Source organism: Eumetopias jubatus, unplaced genomic scaffold (assembly GCF_037043125.1).
Source record: "Eumetopias jubatus isolate StellerSeaLion01/CBP00866 unplaced genomic scaffold, mEumJub1_p1.0 scaffold_8, whole genome shotgun sequence".
Lineage (NCBI taxonomy): Eukaryota > Metazoa > Chordata > Mammalia > Carnivora > Otariidae > Eumetopias > Eumetopias jubatus.
Window position 1 is genome coordinate 91523851 of NW_028274814.1, and position 21185 is coordinate 91545035.

Consider the following 21185-nt stretch of genomic DNA (forward strand, 5'->3'; position numbering starts at 1 on the left):
GACAGGGAATCCAGAGCTTTTAGGTCAGTTGAAATAAGTCAGCGCGGGATCGAATTCTCTTGCCTTTGTTACAATAAAGCAAAAGTCATGACGGTATGCTCCTCCGTTCAGCACCCCGCATCTGGACAGCAGCCTTACAACAAAGTGTTTCTCATAGTGCCTTAAATCATTTGCTGCAGCTGTAGGCAATCATGTGGCCATTGTGTCATTGCTCTGCACTGAGGCAGGACTTCATTTAAACCATCTCAGAGAGATGAGAATTTGCAAGGGTACTTGATATACCCTTGGGGAAGGAAAGCTAATCTATTTAGGCAGAATATGCTTGTGGCCCTGAAGCCTTGAAAAGACATCAGGGCATTGATTGGATGCCTGGGATTCTGTACCACAGCTTGACTTTAGAAATCTAGGACCCAACTCTTGTATTCATAGTACTCTTCCAGGACTCCCAAGAAGGGCATCTGCATACTGTCATGGGCTTGGGCAAATCATATACATCTCTTTCCAGCTTCTTGACTCCATATATATATGTTTTTAAAAAGGACAAGTCTACTTTATTATTGTAATTTTAAATTCTGAAGATCGTTTCTATCTACATACCAACTCCTAAGCAGTGGAAGTTGTGGGGAGGGTTTCAGTATGCCTACTCTGCAATCAACATCTTAGAAGCAAACATATTGTCATAATTAACAATCATAAATTGTAAAACTGAAATGCTATTAATGTTTGGTATATCTTAATCCTTGAACTTTTAAGTAATAAGTCTTTAAAAAGGTGACCTGAAATATGATTTAATTGATTTTGAGATTATAGAAAAAGAACATATAACATTTTCAGATTTGATTATATTATTTTAATAAAATTTACACGGGAATAAAAATTGTCACGTAATTTCACTTCAGGAACAACAGCCCATACTTCTAACATGGGATTCTGAATAAAAGCCCAGTATGAATATAGCATATAGTCTTTGTATATTATAAACACACTGTCTTGATATATTCTCCCATTTTTTTTTAAGATTTTATTTATTTGACAAAGAGACAGCCAGAGAGGGAACACAAGCAGGGTGGAGCAGGAGAGGGAGAAGCAGGCTTCCTGCTGAGCAGGGAGCCCGATGCGGGGCTCGATCCCAGGACCCTGGGATCATGACCTGAGCTGAAGGCAGATGCTTAACGAATGAACCACCCAGGTGCCCCTCTCCTATTTATTTTCTTCTCTTCCTTAGATTTGGGATTGGAATCAAAGAAGTTTATTTAAAGTTGTAGACAACTTGGAATTAGAGCTCATTATATTTTTAGCTTGTAGTCTATGATTAAACATACCAACTGTTTTATCTTCAATGAGCAAGTGTATCATGACAGAATTTTAAGATAACATGAAAATCTTCAAATGAGATTGTTAACGTGGATTATTCCACAAGTGAGAAGACAGTGATACTATTTTTTTCCTTTTATTCTTCATTTTTTAAATTATGTTAATCACCATACATCATTAGTTTTTGATGTAGTGTGACAGTGATATTATTTTTATAACTTTTAATATTTCACTGAGGTTTCCTTCATAGACTTAGTCCATGCAAATGTCTTAGAAAACAAATTCTGTAAGTAGAGAATTCTCTTCCTAAGTTTCATAAATATTAATTATACTCTGCTGGGTGATTTATAGTTAAACGTCACAACAATCTACTGAGATAGATATTATCTTCATTTTAAAGATAAAGAATTGAGGGGCACCTGGGTGGCTCACTCGGTTAAGCCACCAACTCTTGGTTTCGGCTCAGGTTATGATCTCACGGTCCTGAGATCCAGCCCCGCCTGGGCTCTGCTCTGGGCATGGAGCCTGTGTAAGAGTCTCTCCCTGTCCCTCTGCCCCCTGGCTCCCCCCCCCCCCGCCCCGCCATGTCCTCTCTCTCTCAAAAAAGAAAAAAAAAGAATTGAGACTGAGACAAGTTAATTTGTTTGACACTAGGAACCAAAGTTGAGTGGGGGATCTGAGTAACTCCAAGTCTGTGGTGTCATGTTTTTGGATTTTTTACTCTGCTCCAGACCACTGTGGAAGCGACCATTCTATGTGATAAGCTCTATTCTAGTGGCCCCGGGATATTTTTCTATTTTAGAAATCAATATTATTACCTTTTATTTTAGCAAAATTGACTACAATTTAGTAAAAATATGTTTTAAGAATTTTATGATGACTCAGTAGAATCACATTAATTTTTACTTTTATTTTTGACCTAACTTGTTATTTTCTTCCAAAATAACAGTTATATATTTTTCTTCTAGGAGTTGATACAAAGTTGAAGTTCACTCTTGAGCCATCTTTAGGTCAAAATGGTTTTCAGCAGGTAACTGTTTTTGGTTTTTGAAAATACTCTTATTTGGGGGTGTCTACAAGGTACACTAAGATATATTCTCAAAGTAGGACAATTAGTATATACTTTGACACATAAGGTGAGTCCATTTTTAAAATTATAGATAAATTAGCTTACAAGCCTACAAGTGGCCTGGATTTATACCTGCAACGAAAAATTTTGTACTTGCTATTAATGGTGCAAGTGTGAAAAAAAATTAAAAAAAACCGAATATCTATTATTTTGAATCCGTAATACATGTTTTTGTTTCTGAACTAGAGCTTCCCAGCCATTGTGTGTGCACATGGGTCCCAGGTGTATTAAGAGTGCCTAAAGTTGGGGTTGGGCAGCCCTTGGAGCCTGGCTGAAGGAAGCTCTGTTTACCTCAGTGTGCTGTACAAATTTTATCATACTCTCTGGATGTCAAAATAGGAAAAAGGTTGAAAAGTGCTTATCCAGGTCAATATTATCACTTTGCCAATGTTTCTCCTGTGTTCCTAGTGGTATGATGCTCTCAAGGCAGTTGCCAGACTATCAACAGGAATACCGAAGGAATGGAGGAGAAAGGTAAGGAGGATTCAGAGGGCTAAAGTACAGAACGATCAGCACTCTGTTCCTCTTTAAAATGTCTGAAGTGTCCAAAAGAATATTCTAGATTTAGTAATTTGAAAGCTGTCTCTCTTCATTATTAATTCATTTAAGAAGCATTTATTGATTATCGATTCTGTGCCAGGGACTGTTCCAGGTACGGAGGATACAGTAGTGGGAGGATAAAAAAACAGACGAAGGTTTTTGTCCTCATGGAGTTTACAATGAGTACAGTATAAAGTATGTCAGATGGTGATAAGTGCCATGCATAAAAATAAAGCAGAGAAAGAAATGAGGAGAGCCAAGTGGGGGTAGGGGAATGGAGGTAAGGAGGTGGAATTTTAAATAGCAAGGTGATATTTGAATGGGACCCTGATGGAGGTGAGCGGCTGGGGAGGCAGCTACCTGAGGGAAGAGCACTGCAAACAGAGGAAACACCCTCTAGTGAGAGCATCTCAGGAGTGTGCAAGCAAAAGCAAGAGGCCGGGGTGACTGAAGCACAGTGAACAAAGGGGAAAGCAATTGGAGAGCGGGTTATAGAGGTAAAGATGATAGGGGTAAGGGGATGGCAGATCATGTAGACCTTATAGGCCATATAGTAGGACCTTTGCCCAGTCTGAGATGGGAAGCATTGGGAAGTTTTGAGCTGGGGAGTAACATGATAAAACTTATGTTTTAAATGGGCCTCTCTGGCTTGATAATATGATGGACAAGGGTAGAAGCAGGGAGATCAATGGAAGACTTGGGATAATTCAGGTAAGAGGTGGATCAGGGTTGCAATAGTGGAGATGGAGAAAAGGGGTCACAGCCTAGATATATTTTGAAGGCTGAGTTGACATGGATTCCTGTTAGATTAAATATAAGGTATGTGATTCTGATGCTTGGGGGAAAAATCTGGCTGGGGATATTGATCAGTGTTATTCCTGCTAAAGTATGTTCAAATACTAAAACTCGAAATGCTTTCTTAGTATATTAATTTATAAACCTAGTCTTCATACCCCTAGAATTTGAACATTGGGCATTCCTAAAAATATACATTAAAAATCTTACAGAAACAGCTTTTCAGGATAAAGTAATCAAAGGAATAAAAATATCCAGTGACTCTTTTAAAAAAGTTATTCATTATGGGACCCCATCTGTCAGTTTTGTGTGTGTGATAGAGATTGAAGGATGATTTAAAGGCAGAGTCCGCTTCATGGTGAAAAAAGACCCATTCTCCATGAATTGCCAAGTACAGAGAGCAATTCCGAGCCAAATGTAACAAGCTCAGAAGATACTATAGCTAATCCAGTGAACTGAAATGAGAGTTGAAATTTTTTTTTTCTTAACAGTATCCCTAATGGCTGAATCATTGCTTGGTGCATAGTAGGAACTCAACAAATATTAATGGAAAGAATAAATGAAAGACCCTAATTGGTGCAATTCAGTATAGCAGACATTTCAATGAAAAGTTGATTTCTACTTGTGGGCTTTATTTGGTCTAGGATCAGTTCCCATTTTCTTGTTAGATGTAATAACTATTTTTTAACAAAGAAAGGTGAAATTATATATTTTACATTAGCGTTCTTCTTTATCTCTTGATATTTTAGGTTTGGTTGACCTTGGCAGATCATTATTTGCACAGTATAGCTATTGATTGGGACAAAACCATGCGCTTCACTTTCAATGAAAGGAGTAATCCTGATGATGACTCGATGGGAATTCAGATAGTCAAGGTAAGGCCCCTGAGTTTGGCCTCTTGTCCTGACTTAGAAGGAGGTTTCTAAGAACCAGATGTTCCCTGGACAGAGGATCAAACCTTATGGTCTGAATGTCCGTATATATTCTACTTTCTTTTTCCATTAGTTAATAGCCTTTTAATGGGAACTTTGACTATGTCTTGTTTTCATAAATTTGCATGTTGGCAGTAAGAAGAAAATGTTCCTACTCATATTCTATTTATTTATCTTGCTCACTTGATAGGAGATTGAAATTTCTTTCTTTAGCATGGGTCAGTGCTGTTAGCTGGATTTTTACATAAAAGTTACAGGTTGGGAAATTTAACGTTAAGTATATTTCATATTAGAATAATTGGGTTCTTATTAGGGTCTTTGATAATTTCTTACCTGCCGATTTATGAAGATAGATTGACGGGTCTACTTAAAACCAGATGGTCAAGGGTTCAGGCCAGCTGTGGAGGCAGCTGTGATTTGCCTACTGGGATTATTACAATTGATTAGGGCCTTTTGCCAAAAGCCAAGGTTGCTGATTCAATTTGATCCCACTCTTGTTCTCTTACATAAGCCTCTAGCACATGGCTTTTGATTTTATATGAGTTCATTACACTGTAACGCTAGGCTGGGGTTTTAAAAGGGAAGTTGTCTCTCATAAATTTTGGTCACCAAAGTTTGGTTAAGGTTTTGACAGATTTGAAGATACTTTTTTCATGAAGAAGTACTAACTGAAAGGAGCTACTTTGTGACCTAACTTGGTCCGTTTCAGACAAATATTAAAAACAATGATGAAATTCTATTTTGTATGTTTTAAAAGCCTGGGCACTATCCATATTTCAGCTGTATATTTGGGATTTCAGAATATTTCTCAGAGATGAAGCATTCCATATTTGAAATATTTTCTCTCTGTTTAAGTTGTGAGTTAAAGCGGTATACATTTTATAACAATCATGTTATTAAGAGGATCTTTCATTTTTCTCATTGAAGTGAATGCTGTGTCAGTAAAATGACATTAGCTCCTGAAAATCATAGTCTCTGCTTAGTTATTATATATATTGCCCTCATTAAATATTAAAGTGCAAGAGATGTTTTTGTATTTTTTATACAAATTTATAAAACAATTTGGATAGATTTTTCTGTCTTGGACAGAATGATTTTCCTGTCTCTCTACAGTGCAGATTGCATTTTTGCTATTTTTTTTTTTTTTTTTACATATTGCCAGTTCATTTCTTTGATCCAGTTTGACAACATCAACATTAACTGATTCCTGAACTGATATGATATGTACTTAATGGCAATTTTTCTTTCAATTCTTCTGGTCTGCGCAGAGGAGGCTCTTTGTAGGTGCCTTCCTAACAACAGCTCATACCTGGAATTTACATTTTTACCATACCATTTAGATGCAGTGCTAAGGATTTAAAATAAATGCTGGCAGCTGGAGACCTTTTTTTTCCCCTTTCCTTCTGTCATTCACCTGCACGTATCTCAGGATACCTAACTGATCCAGGGTGAGTGTTGGTAGTAAGGTAACAGCACAAAGAAGTCTATCGTTCTTTCCAAGACGATGAAAGTATTTAGGGAGATTTCTAGTTAATAACCTCTCGTTTGAAAGATAATTAGTGCTGTCTCTTTAAAAATGTCTTTTCAGTAGCTCACTGGAAATAATGGGTTCTCATTGTCACTGTTTGCCTTGACATCACATCACCTTCAGACCCGTGATATGAATCCCAGACCCAGACTGGCTGGAATCTGCATGGTTTCTCCTTAATATTAGAATTTTGATAGCTGGATATTACATTGTGTTTCAGAGAAAGGAATAATGTTAGCATCTGTCCTACATGTTGTTGAAATGACTCTTGTTTTATCTGAGACATAGTATTAAACTGTCAATTTCTATAGAACTATAATGTAATTTTTGTTAATTCTGAGTCATTTTTGTATTAATTCTGGAAACACTTTAGATTTTAACAGAAAATTATAAAGAAGTTTAGAAAATTTGCCTGACTGAAATTCCCCTTGACAGTGTTCTAATAAGTCCACTACATCTCAATAAAACTGGAAAAAAAATGTATCTTAGCATATTAGAAAACATTAGGAAAAATTCAAAAAATTGTTTTTGCTCATGTGTATAGGGTACATAAACATTTTTAAAAACTAAAATCCATGCTGATAATCTGATTCTGTTTAATGCTGAGGCAGAGTTATAATTTAAGTCATTTTTTGGAGAGAATATAAGGAGCCATTTAAAAAAAATATTGTTTGCCTTCCTCAGGATCTTCACCGCACAGGCTGCAGTTCTTACTGTGGCCAGGAGGCTGAGCAGGACAGGGTTGTATTAAAACGGGTCCTGTTGGCCTATGCCCGATGGAACAAGAATGTTGGGTACTGCCAAGGCTTTAACATCCTGGCCGCTCTAATTCTGGAAGTAGTGGAAGGCAATGAAGGGGATGCACTGAAAGTGAGTATGAGGCTCTGAAGAGAGCAGTTGAAATTCTTCTGAGAGTGAAATACTGGAACTGTAATTCCTCTTTCCTGATGTCCCACCCCCTTCCAAGTTATTTGCTGCACCTTTGTAATGACCCATAATCACCATTTCCCCCACGTTAAAGCCAGGTCAAGTGATGGACTCGCGTAGCTGCCAAATGTGAGAATGATTATGTTTTTGGCCCCACTTATAAAAGCATCACATTTTTAAAGCAAGTTGAATACTAATTGTGTTAATTATGCATGGCTTGTAACGAATTAGCTACTTAAAATAGCAAACATGGTTTACCTCACAGTTTCTTTGAGTCAGGAATCTGGGTGCACCTTAGGTGACTCAAAGTCCTATCATTGTGGCATCCAAACTGTTGGCTGGGTCTGCAGCCTCATCTGAAGGCTCAGTTGGGGACAGCATTCACTTCCAAGTTCATGTGGTTGTTGGCAAGACTTAATTCCTCACACGTGGCTGGACCAAGGGCCTACGTTCCTGGCTTGCTGTTGGCTGGAGACCTTTTTTAGTTCTTTGCCATGTCTCCATCTTACAACAAGGTGGCTGGCATCCCTCAGAGTGAGTAAGAGAGTAAAAGAGAGTGAGCAAGGTAGGAGAGATTAAGTTGCAGATTTGTGACCTAATCAGAAGTTACATTCCATCATTTATGCCGTATTCTGTTCATTAGAAGCCAGTCACTAGGTCCAGCTTTTACTCAAGGGGAAGGACTATGTATAAGAATGTGACTACCAAGAGGCGGAAGTCACAGGGTGTCATGTTTGAAACTGCCTACTCCACACAAGTTATGTTTAATTCTGGTTGGATCTTCTTATTGGGTTGCTTTACTATTTCATAGATGGGGGGAGGTATGGAGGAGGTAAGCTGAGAGTATGTGTATATGATGGAAGGCATTTGCATGGAGAAAGGTTATGGAAGTGAATTATATTTTATTATCTTTTAATCTTCGATGCCTGGAACCTTTATTAGTAAAAACATTCTGGAAACACTTTGAGATGGGTTACAAGCAATTTAAGTTTATAAATTGGAAGGTGAGTCCGTGAGTCACCAGAAATAATCTTTATGAGAAATGAAGCATTTCACATGCACAGGATGGCTACTTCCTTATGAGCTTGGGGCAATATGGGGTTGCTAATTCATATTTGAACCCTCAAACTGCTGTTGGTTGCAATGCTTTGTGATGGGTGGGATGGATACTTAGTCTTGGTATTCAAGAGCCTCCCCCAACCCCAGCCTTATGTTTGATTGTGGTATATACCTTAGTGATAGTCCCAGTCACTGACTAATGTCATACGGAAAAACAAACAACTGTTCCTCCTGGTTTCATGTGCATCATGGTGGAATTAATTATAAACCCAGCCCGACCTAGTCTAAATCTGTATTCACCCTTTCCTTTTTTCCATTTCTGTACTCAAGGAAAACAGCTCTGAAACTACTTGTTCATCAAATAAAGTGGGGGAGGGGGAGCCAATGACAAATCAAATACATGAGTTTAAAACATTTTTTACTAGGCCTTTTTTTTTTTACTCAGTCTATCAGCTTTAGTTGATTTTTTCTTTTCAGATGTAATTTCTGTGACTATAAAATGAGAACTGTTGAAAAGTTGGAATAAGCAATTTGGGTTAGGAGTGAGGTGGGGAGATCTGGGGGAGGGGACATACATGCCAATCAAATCATGAAAGAAACTCCCTGAGAAACTAAAAATTCACATAAAAAAGATAGATGAGATAAAGCTGAGGAACTGAATATTTATATTTCTGCTTCGAAGAAAATGAACTCTGAAATGAAATGACATCATCGTCATTTTGGAATCTTGTGGTTAGACAGTGAATATGCAGAGGAAGATTGGATTCATGAAGAATCACTTCAGATGCAAAGGAAAATATTGGGGGTCAATGTTTTTCAGCAGCTGTTTTGGCCCCTGCAAGTTTTAAATATTAGGCAAATACATAGTTTATTTGAGAAGTAGGTAAGCCATTTTGCGTGCTTTTCTGCACTTACTGTTTTTTCTTAACTGTTTTTAGCTATTTGTTAATACATTGAGGCTCCTTCGTTATTTACTTTTAAAAAAATACATAATTTTTTTTAGAGCAGTTTCAGGTTCACAGCAAAATTGAGAGGAAGGTACAGAGATTTTCCATATGTCTCCTGCCCCCACACATGTACAGCCTCCCCCACTACCAACATCCCCCACCAAAGGTACATTTGTTACAATCCATGAACCTATATCAACGTGTCATAATCACCTAAAGTGCATAGTTTACATTAGGATTCACCCTTGGTGTTGTACATTCTGTGGGTTAGACAAATGTTTAGTGACATGTCTTTATAATATTCATACAGAATGTGTTTACTACCCTAACAATCCTCTGTGCTCTGCCTGGTCATCCCCCCTACGCTCCCTCCCCCACCCCCCCGGCAAACACTGATCTTTTTGCCATTGCCCTATTCAGAATGTCACATAATGGTTGGAATCATACAGTATGTAGCCTTTTCAGATTGGCTTCTTTCACTTTGTAGTATGCATTTAAGGTTCCTTCCTGTCTTTTCATGGCTTGGTGGCTCATTTATTTTTAGTGCTGAATAATACTCCATTGTCTGGATGTGCATAGTTTGTTTATCCATTCACCTACCAAGGGACATCTCTGTTGCTTCCAAGTTTTGGCAAATATGAATAAAGCTGCTATGAACATCTGTGCGCAGGTTTTTGTGTGGACGTGAGTTTTCAGCTTCTTTGGGTAAATACCAATGAGTGTGATCGCTGGATGATACGGTAAGAGTATATTTAGTTTTCTAAGAAACCCCACCAAACTGTCTTCCATAGTGGCTGTACAGTTTTGCATTCTCCCCAGCAATGTATAAGAGTTCCTGTTGCTCTACATCCTTGTCAGCTTTTGGGGTTGTGAGCATTCCAGATTTTGGCCATTCTAATAGTTGTGTGCTGTGGTATCTCATTTTAATTTGAATTTCCTTGATGACATATGATGTGAAGGATCTTTTCATATACTTATATCCCATCCCTAAGTACCTGTTAAAGTGTTTGGCCCATTTTTAGTCACATTATTTTACCTTGAGTTTTAAGAGTTCTTTGTGTATTTTGGATAACAGTCTTTTATCAGCTATGTCTTTTGCAAATATTTTCTCCCAGTCTGTGGCTTGCCCTCTCATTCTCTTGACATTGTCTTTCACAAAACCGAAATTTTTAATTTTGAAGAAGTCTTGCTTACCAGTGATTTCTTTCATGGATCATGTCTTTGCTGTTGCATCTAAGAAGTCATCACCATTCCCAGGGTCATCTAGGCTTTGTTACCTTCTGAGAGATTTACAGTTTTGCACTTTACATTTAGGTCTGCAATCTCTTTTGGGTGAATTTCTTTTTGTGAAAGGTGTAAGGTTTGTGTCTAGATTTATTTTTTGGCATGTGGATGTCCAATTGTTCCAGCACCATTTGTTGAAGAGACTGTTTTTTGCTCTATTGCCATTATTTATCCTAACTTTTTTTTTTTTTTAAGATCTAATGTGTGGTCTTCGAAATATATTATGGGTGGAGTGACATACCTAACATTACACTCAGGACCTTCTTTCTCCACACAGATGGAATATAGTGTACTCCTTTTATTGCTAAGCTCCACCTGCCAAGTCTTGTAATAAAGGTCTCAGAGGGACCCTCTCAAGAGTATGGCCCAGCCCTTATTGACTTAGTCAAAACAATTGCCCTAAAAAGTAGAAATTACAAGCCAGAGATGAGGGAAAGATGGGCCCTTGTCAGGTCTGGGAGATAATTTTCTTGGAAAATAGTTTCGTGTTAGACTGAAAATTAAAATGTGAGACCATCATATAGGGCCAGCTATGATTTTATTCTTAATTTTGTTTTTCCTGTGCTCTGGGGAGGGGGTGGTCTTCTATGGAGGGAGGAACACAGCAGAGAATATGAGCTGACAGGGGAAGGACCAGAGATTGACATATAGAACTCTTGTGTTTTGCTGGGTCATTCTTGTGGTTCTTGACCTCTTAGCAAAGGTAACACAAATTAAAAAAATAAGAATGAAAGTAGTAATTTGAAGAACTTGTGAGACAATCTTATGAAAGAAATCCAGATTTTGAAAGTACCATGTGTTCAAACAAAACTCTTGTTGCATTCACCTGGGAGAGGAAAGTGGATCAAAGTCCGCTCCCAGTTCTAATAACTGGGTTATGCTAAGTGCATCTCGAGACTTGCTTTCGTTGCGGGGCGGGGTGTTTATGGTGGTTCAGCTCTTGGTTTTCATAAGAAGGTTGTGCAACTGCTGACATCAGGGAGCCAGTATTGGGATTCCCACTGGCTGCTAATGGGGCATGTGCTTCACCACTTCTGAGTGAGGCTGAGGGTTGTACCAGCACAGCTCCTTAGGGGCTGAACTCAGGTCTAGTGCCCCATCTAGAAACTTTAGACAGCAGTGGACTATGGGTCTGAGTTACTTTAATAATTATGCCACTCACTCCTTACCTGGCATGGAGATGAGCCTTGAAAGTCCAGAACATTCGGTATTGACACATTGGAAGGATGGTGTGCTTTGGCTAACTGCATTTTTGAATATGTTCCTTCTATTTAGGACATGTGGGGATCCCAGTTTTTAGGAAGCAATCTTGTTCTTTATCTTTTCCTTCAGATTATGATTTACCTTATTGATAAGGTACTTCCTGAAAGCTATTTTGTCAATAATCTCCGGGCTTTGTCTGTGGATATGGCTGTCTTCAGAGATCTCTTGAGACTGAAACTCCCCGAATTATCTCAGCACCTGGATACTCTTCAGAGAACTGCGAACAAGGAAAGTGGAGGTAGTGATGACTCAGTGCTGTTATACCTTTGAGAATATTTTACTTCCCTGATTCCACAGTACACCTGAGCCTAAACCTTGAGCAGAAATACTTGTTTTCAGGTATTTCTGTTAATGAGCATTTGGTGCAATGAAATAGGTGGCTAGAGAACAAAAACACAACTGAAAAAAATCATAGGGCCATATGTTGAACCTCCGAGTGGTCCTGGTTGGGAAGTCCGTCAAGAACTAAATACTTTACCAGTACTGGATTGACACCTAAAATGATATAGTGCACTCTGGATGAAGAGTGGAGTCCATGTCTTACCATTTAGTTAAACTGCTCTCAGCTGGTACCAACCCACAGGAGTTCTTTAAAGCTGAGCAATAGTACAATTTCGCACAGACTGTGGTTTTCCCTGAACCATGGAGCCTGTAGACAGAGGAATACACATCTTCCTTAAGTTTTAGGAGATAAACCAACAGTCTTTTGGATTAAAATTTCAGTGCTCCTTTTATCTATCCATGGTAAGGGTATTTAGATTTACTGAAGATGGATGGCTCAGCTCTTTCTGGAGAAGGGCTTCCTGGGACCTCCAGGTAGCTTCGGAGCCCTGGGTTGAGGCAGGGATGGAGACTCTGCTCTGCAAGCGGCCCCAGGTCGCTGCTTTCTGGTGGGCATCGCCCAGCTTGCTGAAGCGCCCAAGCTCACGGCTGTGGTTGTACCCACTGCCTGCACTTGCCTGGCTAGGTGCAGGATACCAGGAAGAATAATGAAGTCTGTTGTGTTTCCTGTAAATGGTTGCCAATTCCCCACCCATGCATTTAAATCTGGGAAAATATGAAAGGATGTGAGGACCTAATCTGTAATTATAGGACCTTGGAAATTTTAGTGATGCCTGGGTGTCTCTCAGCATTTCCTTCTCAGCCATTTGAATAATCTCCTTTACTTTGGTTGCGCAGTGTCATTGTGCACCTGTGGGGATTTCATAATGCGTCCAGATAACACTGCCTGTCCCATGCCAGACATGCTTTCCTGGGCTCCGCTTTTTCCTCCAAATGTCCTGCACTTGCCCATAAGCACTGCCCTCAGATTCTAAGTCTCTGAACAACAATGCTCCTTTGTTCTTGAGGAAGAAGAGAGAAAATGAGTGCAGGAGAATAGAGCTCTTTTGGCTTATCCTTGGGTAAATGCGTAGTCTAATTCAGAGGGAGGATCAGTTTAAATATCTACATTTGTATGTTTCATAAAATACGTACCTAATGCCATCAGGGGAAGTAGGAGGGAGCTCTGTGTTTTTGGCGAACTCAGAAACTTCAGTGTGAGCTGTGTGTATAGTTTAGTTCACAGTATTTTAAAATTTCATATTGTTTAATTTCCAAATACTTTGGACTTTTCCAGCTCTTTTTCTGTTATGATTTCTAGTTTAATATCACTGTGGTCTGAGAGCTGGGCATAATTTAAGAAGTAGACAAGTAATGAGCAATGTTTTATCATCAGCATTTGAATAAAAGTGGACTTTATGAGGTTTTGAAAATTGGATTCTGCTTTTAAAAAGAGGCTAAAATCCTTTCTTTTTATCCTGTTTTTGGTGAGGAGAACACTCTCCTTAATTTTCAGCACCCCACAATAGGTAGAGACAAATTAAGTTTTAGGTTAAGATATCTGCAATATCAGGGCACCTGGGTGGCTCAGTGAGTTAAACGTCTGCTTTTGGCTCAGGTCATGATCTCAGGGTCCTGGGATCAAGCCCCAGGCTGGGCTCCTTTTCCCTCTCCCTCTCCCTCTGCCTGCCGCTCCCCCTGGTTGTGCATGCGGTGCTCTCTCTCTCTGTCAAATAAATAAATCTTAAAAAAAAGATTTCTGAAATATCATAAATAATTTGTGAAAATTCCTTATTGAGATTTTTTTTTTTTTTTAATCAAACACACCTATGTTCTTCCAAAAAGAGGAAAGAGAAAAAGGAGGAAAGAACCAGAATTTAGAGATCTAAAGAAATCAGCCAGGAAATGTAACATGTTTGGTGGACATGGATGATTGAACAAGACTATTTTATATCTTGCAAAGCATCTATTCTGAAGAAACACAGAGTGTTTGTTTTATTTCAGGTGGATACGAGCCCCCACTTACGAATGTCTTCACGATGCAGTGGTTTCTGACTCTCTTTGCTACATGCCTCCCTAACCATACAGTCTTAAAGATCTGGGATTCAGTCTTCTTTGAAGGTTCAGAAATCATCTTGAGAGTGTCGCTGGCCATCTGGGCAAAATTGGGAGAGTAAGTGATTTCCCCATTTTGTTCTGTTCCGTGGTGTGGAGGGCCTTAAGCAATTTTGTGCTCTAGTGTGAAAAGCATCTATATTTAAGTAGGAGCAATAGAGAAAGTTGGGAACTTAGTTGAATTGCTTTAGCCTTCTGAAATCTTAGTTGGCTGATTCTTGATTGTTGGGGGGCACATGGAATATATGTTGGGGAAGGGGGCAGGCTTTTCCAGGTCTGTAGATCTCCTCCTCCTCAGTGCTAGTGTCCTGGCTGGTTTACTCTGCAGCCTCTCCCCAGTCTCTAGTTGGGAAGATGGGGAGGGCGAGGAACTGAGATAGAAGAGGAAGATCGGAGAGGAGTAGCTGGGTTTGTTGATTAACATTCACGATTTGGATGATTTTTGAATCCTTAGTATTTATTTAGTTCTGTCCTTCAGGGTCATTATAAAATTAAATGAGATAATATGTATAAGGTATCTCTGTGGTGCTTAGTACATAGTCAAGAGTAGAACACACAGAGGGCACCTGGCTGGCTCAGTCGGTAGAGCATGCGACTCTTGATCTCAGGGTCGTGAGTTCAAGCCCCACTTTGGGTGTGGATCCTACTTAAAAAAAATAGTAGAACACATGGAACTTCTTTCTTTTCATCAAGAATTAATTCTGTGATGAAATCTGTTACTACCAAACATATTACCACATAGATGTTACTTACATTTGTTACCAGTAGCAGGACTGTAAAAAGGAGGATATTTTCACCCATCTCTAATATATTATGACTATGATGTTAAAAATCTACCTTCTGGGTAATGGAAGGGACATTAGGATGAAATTGTTATAGTTAAGAGGCAGAGAAGTTTTTAATGTTTCTTTCCTAGAGCTATAAATGACTTGAGTGGATACTCCTAGACAACATGTCAGAAAACTAGTAAATCACTGCCAGTATTTTGTTTCAAAAACCTTTTAACTAGCCTTTTTATTTATGGTAAGTTGTTTCCTGGGAGACTTGCAGTATTTCATACTTTTTTGCAAGAAAGATCCACCAACTATCAATTCAGGGATTTAGAAAGATCGTTATTGTGTATAAATATTTTGAAACATCACATAGCTCTCTCCGTTGCCTTTGTTTTATGGTACACTGCTTTTCAGCTGGACAAATAAATGAGTCTGCTGGGGATTTGGCATGCTGTTTACTTATCTTTTCATTTCCGCCCAGTAACTAGATCTTTCTGCAGTCCTACATTTCCAACCTCCTCTATGCCTGAGGCTCTTTGAACTTTGATAGTGTCTGTGGGTGGGATAGTCCAGTTACCGGGTAACTAGTTTATGGGATTAAAATAGTGTAGCACTTTACTGTGTGCTGGGTCCATTAGAGTCACCTTTGTGTTAGTTCTTAGTTATGGGGCAGGAGGAAAAGAAGAATTCTGGTTTTATTCCTCCCTATCCATTATGTGTAGGATCAGAATTTATTCGTCTGGTCCTCCCAGGGATGTCACACTGTGGACCGGCATTGCTCTAAGCACTCTAGATGTGAAACTAACTCATTTAGTCCTCACCATCATCTTATGAGGTAGGTACTGTTCTCACCCCCGTTCTACAGATGGGGGAACTGAGCCACAGAGAAGTTAAGTGAATTGCCCAAGGTCACCCAGTAAGTGGAAGGGCCTGATTTTGAATTCAGATATCCTGGCTCTAGGAGCTGCACTTTTTTTTTTTTATTTAAGATTTTAGTTTTAAGTAGTCTCTACGACTAATGTGGGGGCTTGAACCCACAACCCTGAGATCCAGAGTCACGTGCTCTACCACCGACTGAGCCAGCCAGGCGCCCCTAGAATCTGCACTTTTAGTAATGTGAATCTACTGATACTGAACAGTATTGTTTATGAAGTTCAGGGGATATAGGAATCACACTGGTGGGACTTTAAATGTTTCCGTGTCTTTGCTCACTACACTTCTACGTTTTTTGAGCATGCCACTTGTTAACGTGAAAGGACGGGCGGCCAACACAGGTCACCAAGCGCCTACAGTGCTGTCATTATGTCAGGCAGCTTAAACACATGATCTCATTCGGTTCTCCGCATAACCCTGGGAAGTAGGTAGGATTTTTCTCCTGCCTTTCCCAGTACGAAAGCTACCCCAGGAGGGTGAATTGACTAGCTCATGGTCACATAGCTCATTAGTCGCAGAGCTTGGGACTTAATCCTAGCTCTTTCTGGCTCCAGTGCCTGTATCCCTCTCCCACAAACTTTCCACTGGAAAAATCATGAACAACAGATCCTTGGGACCTCTCTGTTCCCCTTACTCCTGCAACTTGGCATTTCTTCTCACACCACAGGTCCTTCGGGAATATGTAAGCTGGGGCCTCTCGGCGCACCTTCCCTGGTGTCTCTCATGTATCCGTTCTCTGACGCTCTGCGTTGCCTTGCTCCCTCACATGGCATCCTGGTCCAGTGCGGTGTTTCCTCCCTGGGCTCCCCGTCATACCCCATACTTGCCACGGGACCTCCAGCCAACCTTGCCGAGGGCACATCTGTTCCCACACTCCCTGGGAAGTGCCTTTCAGTGACTCTTGCCCCGAAGAGGCTCAGCAGGCACGTGCCCTCTGCTGTCTGCTCCTTGCAGGACCTGGAAAGGGCCTGCCGTCTCCTGCATCCACGTCTTTGGAAAGTTTTTTCTTCCTTTGTCAGCCTGGAGAATATTTTTCAGAACTCATCTGAAGCATTATTTCCCTTCCTCACCCTCCAGGGTAAACTTAACCACTTTTTCAATTATGCCCACATGCCACTCTGTAGTTTTGTAATAACATTTCAACAGTCTATTTCATTTAATGGCAATGGGATTGAAGAGCACTCCAGAAACTGAAGTTTTTCCATCATCATGTTTCTTTTGGACAGCCCTGTGGAAATTCCCCGACATTACTGTATGTTGAAGTGTATGTCTTATGGTTGGTGGGCAAATATAATTATCCTACTGTACAAAGAACTTTGTAATAGAGAAAACAAACACATAGTACTTTTGCTTTATTTTCAAATACATATTTATTTACTTATTTGTTGGTTTGTTTGTTTTTCTGTGCCAGAAGCGTTGTTTTATTAAAGCACGGGGGCAGGACCCGTGGGCGGGAAGAGCTGCCCACAGTGCTCTTTGCTTTAGACTATTCCTTTTTTTCCCCTTCTAGACGAAGGATGAAAGTCTAACCTGCCTTATAGGTTGCCAGATGACAGATTTCTTTATTTACATGTAGAACCAAATGCAAGAAGCAGGGTGTAATTTCCAGCTGGCTTCGGTGCCCAGAGAAGAACTGAAACATTTCTGTCCGTGAAAGCATCCTGTGAATGATGAAATAGGCAGAAAAGTTCTTATTCTTGTATTTCTCATCTTTCACTTCTGTGGTTTGGTTTTAGTCTATCAATGATATCACCATTTTGCAGATGGAGAGCCCTAGATTCCCTACAGGGGGTAATTGTTCTTCAGTACCCAATTTTGTGGTTATTAATTTTGATCGGTGGTGGGCATTCTGATGTGTAGACTGTGTCACAGGAAAATAATAAAGATGCCACAGGTGGGGCTGTGAGGCTGGTGAGCAGATAGGAAAAATAGGAACTCACCCTGTAATAAGTACCTCTAAGCTGCCTTTGATGTTCTTTTGCAGACTGTGTACCAGAATTGTGATTTTTAAAAAAATCAAAAATGGGTTTATTTGGGAATAGCAGAGAATTGCAAGCCAGGACATGCAAACTATGACCAAACCATAGGCAAGTGCCTAGGATTGTGATTTTTGTTGATTGCTAACTTGATTTTTGTTCATTGCTAACTTTGATGGCAAGAGGCGACACATCCTGTTGCACCTGCAATATATACCTGATAAACACCATGGGGGTCCTAAACATTCTTCTTCTGTCCTTTCTTTACCTAGGCAGATAGAATGCTGTGAGACAGCAGATGAATTCTACAGCACCATGGGGCGCCTTACCCAGGAGATGCTAGAGAATGACCTTCTGGAAAGCCACGAACTCATGCAGGTGAGTGGGCAGCATGGCCTCACCTCAGGGAACGTGGGGAAATATGTTGGGCCAGCCCTCAGATTTAGTTTTTCACTTGACCACGAGTCTATATATAATTTGATCAGAATCTATCTATGTCACAAGAGGAAGGAAGAAATGGATAATGGATATTTGTTATGCTTCCATTCAACTGTGTTGCTTAAAAGTCCAACCTCCAAAAAAATCCCCCAAACTTCCGAATCTGATTTTTTTTTAGATTTATTTATTTCTTTGAGAGAGAGAAAGAGAGAGAGAGAGAGAGAGAGACTGTGAGCAGGGGGAGGGGCAGAGGGAGAGAATCCTCAAACAGATGCCCCACTGAGCAGAGAGCCTGCCATGGTGGGGGACTTGATCGCAGGACCCTGAGGTCATGACCTGAGCTGAAATCAAGAGTCAGATGCTCAACTGACTGAGCAACTCAGGCACCCCTGAATCTGATTTTTAACCTTTTAAAGGGAGACTTGTGGGGCAACATAAATATTTTGGGGGAGAAATTGAGGATAAAAAGGAGCTTATTCTTTTTATTTTATTTTATTTATTTATTTGAGAGAGAGAGAGAGAGAATGAGAGAGAGAGAGGGGAGGGTCAGAAGGAGAAGCAGACTCCCTGCCAAGCAGGGAGCCCGATGCGGGGACTCTATCCCGGGACTTCAGGATCATGACCTGAACCGAAGGTAGTCACTTAACCAACTGAGCCACCCAGGCGCCCAAAAGATTATTCTAATCAGCATTTTGGTTTGTTTTACCCACATTTTCTACTTCTGTTATTGTGTGTTTTTTTAAGATTTTATTTATTTACTTGAGAGGTGGAGAGAGTGAGCACGGTGGGGTGGGGGTGTGGTGTAGAGGGAGCAAGGAGCAGGGAGCCTGGCGCAGGGCTCGATCCCAGGAACCTGGGATCTATGTACCAGTCGTAAGTTTTAATGTGAAAGACTTGAAGGGTTTTGTTATTTTCTGGCATGTTATTTTTTTCTCAGTATCATATTCATGAAGGCATTAAAATTGATAGTATAGAAAAGACAGCAAATTTGTTAACATTGTCTCTTCTGTTACCCTTATCTTCCTCTGATGCTCCTGACCCCTTTGCCGGTCGCTCCCCTTGCCCATTGTGGGTCTTCTCCAACGCTGCCCTTGGGCCTTGTTTCCTCTTTTCTCTGTGGTTTCTCCTTTATCTGGGTTTCAGTTTTTACCCTTATGTTGGGTTCTATGTGTGAGGTTGTGTTTGGGTGCTGGGCCCAGTCAACAGATTGGAAAACAAAGACTCAGACCTACCCTGACTTAGGGCGTGAGAAGCGGGGAGTTTCTATTCCTCTGTTCGTTTCCTGGCGTCTCTGGCTCCTTCTCAGAATCCCTGATTTTTAGCAGACAGCTGCCTGACTCATTGAGAATGTTGACCACCCGATAGAACTTCCCTCAGCATTTGTGTTTTTTATTTCAACTTTTCTTTGCATTCTCATTTCTTCTTCCTTCTTTCGTGTCTTGGAGGAGGAAGGGGTCTGTCTGACACTGACGTCGATGCTCTGATCCCGACTCTTCTCACATATCCCGGGGTCATTGCTGCATCGTCGCTCATTCTCTCTCAGAGGGAGGTACCTTTTATTGAATAGGGCTCTGGGTGCGGGTCCATGCTTGGCATTTTCTATGTATGGGGTCCTCTATGTCCCGCAGAACTGCCTGAATCGTATGCCCAAGGCAGGACTTTGGGATATTGTTCCTTCTCCCTCACTCATGAAACTTCAGTGGCTACCTCCATGTACTGCCTACAAAATGAAGCATGGATTTCTCAGCTTAGCATCCAGTGCTCTTGACTGTCTGGCATTAACCTATCTTTTCGGCCATGGCTGCTCCGTTTTGTACCCTTGACTTATTCTAGTCCGGTCACGCTGTCTTCCATGCTCCCAGAAATCCCTGGGAATATTCCTCCTCTGTTCCTGTGCCCCCTCTGCTTAATCTTTCCCTTCTACCTCCACATGTTCAAGGCCTGCCTCTTCCTGAGGAGTTCCAGTTCAGATGCCATCTCCTTGGTGGAACATTCCCTGAGAGTCTCAACGAAAATCATCTGCCATTTCTCTGAATCACCATGGCATTTTCTTTGTACCTCTCTCGTGAGCATTCATCACATTCTACCTTAATTGAAGACCATCTTATTTCCTTAGTGATATTTTTAAGCTCCTTGAGGACAGGGACTATGCTTTGCTTATAAACCCTTAGCACTTTGCCTTTTACTAGAGCTGCTCAATAAATTTATTACTTCATTAAGCAAACACCTGTTGAGAGTCTGCGATTAGTTTCCTGCCTTCTCTCTTTCAATAAATGTTTGCTGAATTAAATAACACTCACAGATGGTGGCCCTCCTTCTAGATTCTCTCTGCTCTAGTATGATCGGCATTTTGCTGCCAGAGTGATCGTCCACACTGCTTGGGTCATTTCGTGGTTCTTTGTAACGCCTTCAATGATTTCTTGTTATTAACTGCAGTAAATAAAATGCTTCAGCCAGTTTTCTAGGCCCTATATTAACTTCTCCAAATATTTTTGAGCATTTCTGTCAGAAGACTTCCTTGAGGAAGATAATGTCTGGTTTTACCTTTAAGGATGGCGTTGGTCAGGCTCTGTGTATGTGTGTGTATGCGTGGGGGTGCCTGCACACGTGAGATCGTGTGTGTGTGTGTATGTGTGGGGGTGCCTGCACACGTGAGATCGTGTGTGTGTGTGTGCGCGCGTGGGGGTGCCTGCACACATGAGATCGTGTGTGTGTGTGTATGCGTGGGGGTGCCTGCATACGTGTGATCGTGTGTGTGTGTGTGTGTATGCGTGGGGGTGCCTGCACACGTGAGATCGTGTGTGTGTGTGTGTATGCGTGGGGGTGCCTGCATACGTGTGATCGTGTGTGTGTGTGTGTGTATGCGTGGGGGTGCCTGCACACGTGAGATCGTGTGTGTGTGTGTGTGTGT

General features: G+C 40.6%; 1 protein-coding gene across 1 annotated transcript in view; it reads left to right on the top strand.

Moving 5' to 3' along the window:
- The window catches only part of TBC1D30 (TBC1 domain family member 30), a 75715-nt gene that overhangs the window by 40781 nt on the left and 13749 nt on the right, over positions 1-21185 (top strand). Inside the window, exons 3-9 of the mRNA XM_028110813.2 lie at positions 2283-2344; positions 2852-2917; positions 4528-4653; positions 6923-7108; positions 11788-11956; positions 14044-14212; positions 18109-18214. Coding sequence (XP_027966614.2) covers positions 2283-2344; positions 2852-2917; positions 4528-4653; positions 6923-7108; positions 11788-11956; positions 14044-14212; positions 18109-18214 — 884 coding nt within the window. The remainder of the gene's footprint in view (positions 1-2282; positions 2345-2851; positions 2918-4527; positions 4654-6922; positions 7109-11787; positions 11957-14043; positions 14213-18108; positions 18215-21185) is intronic.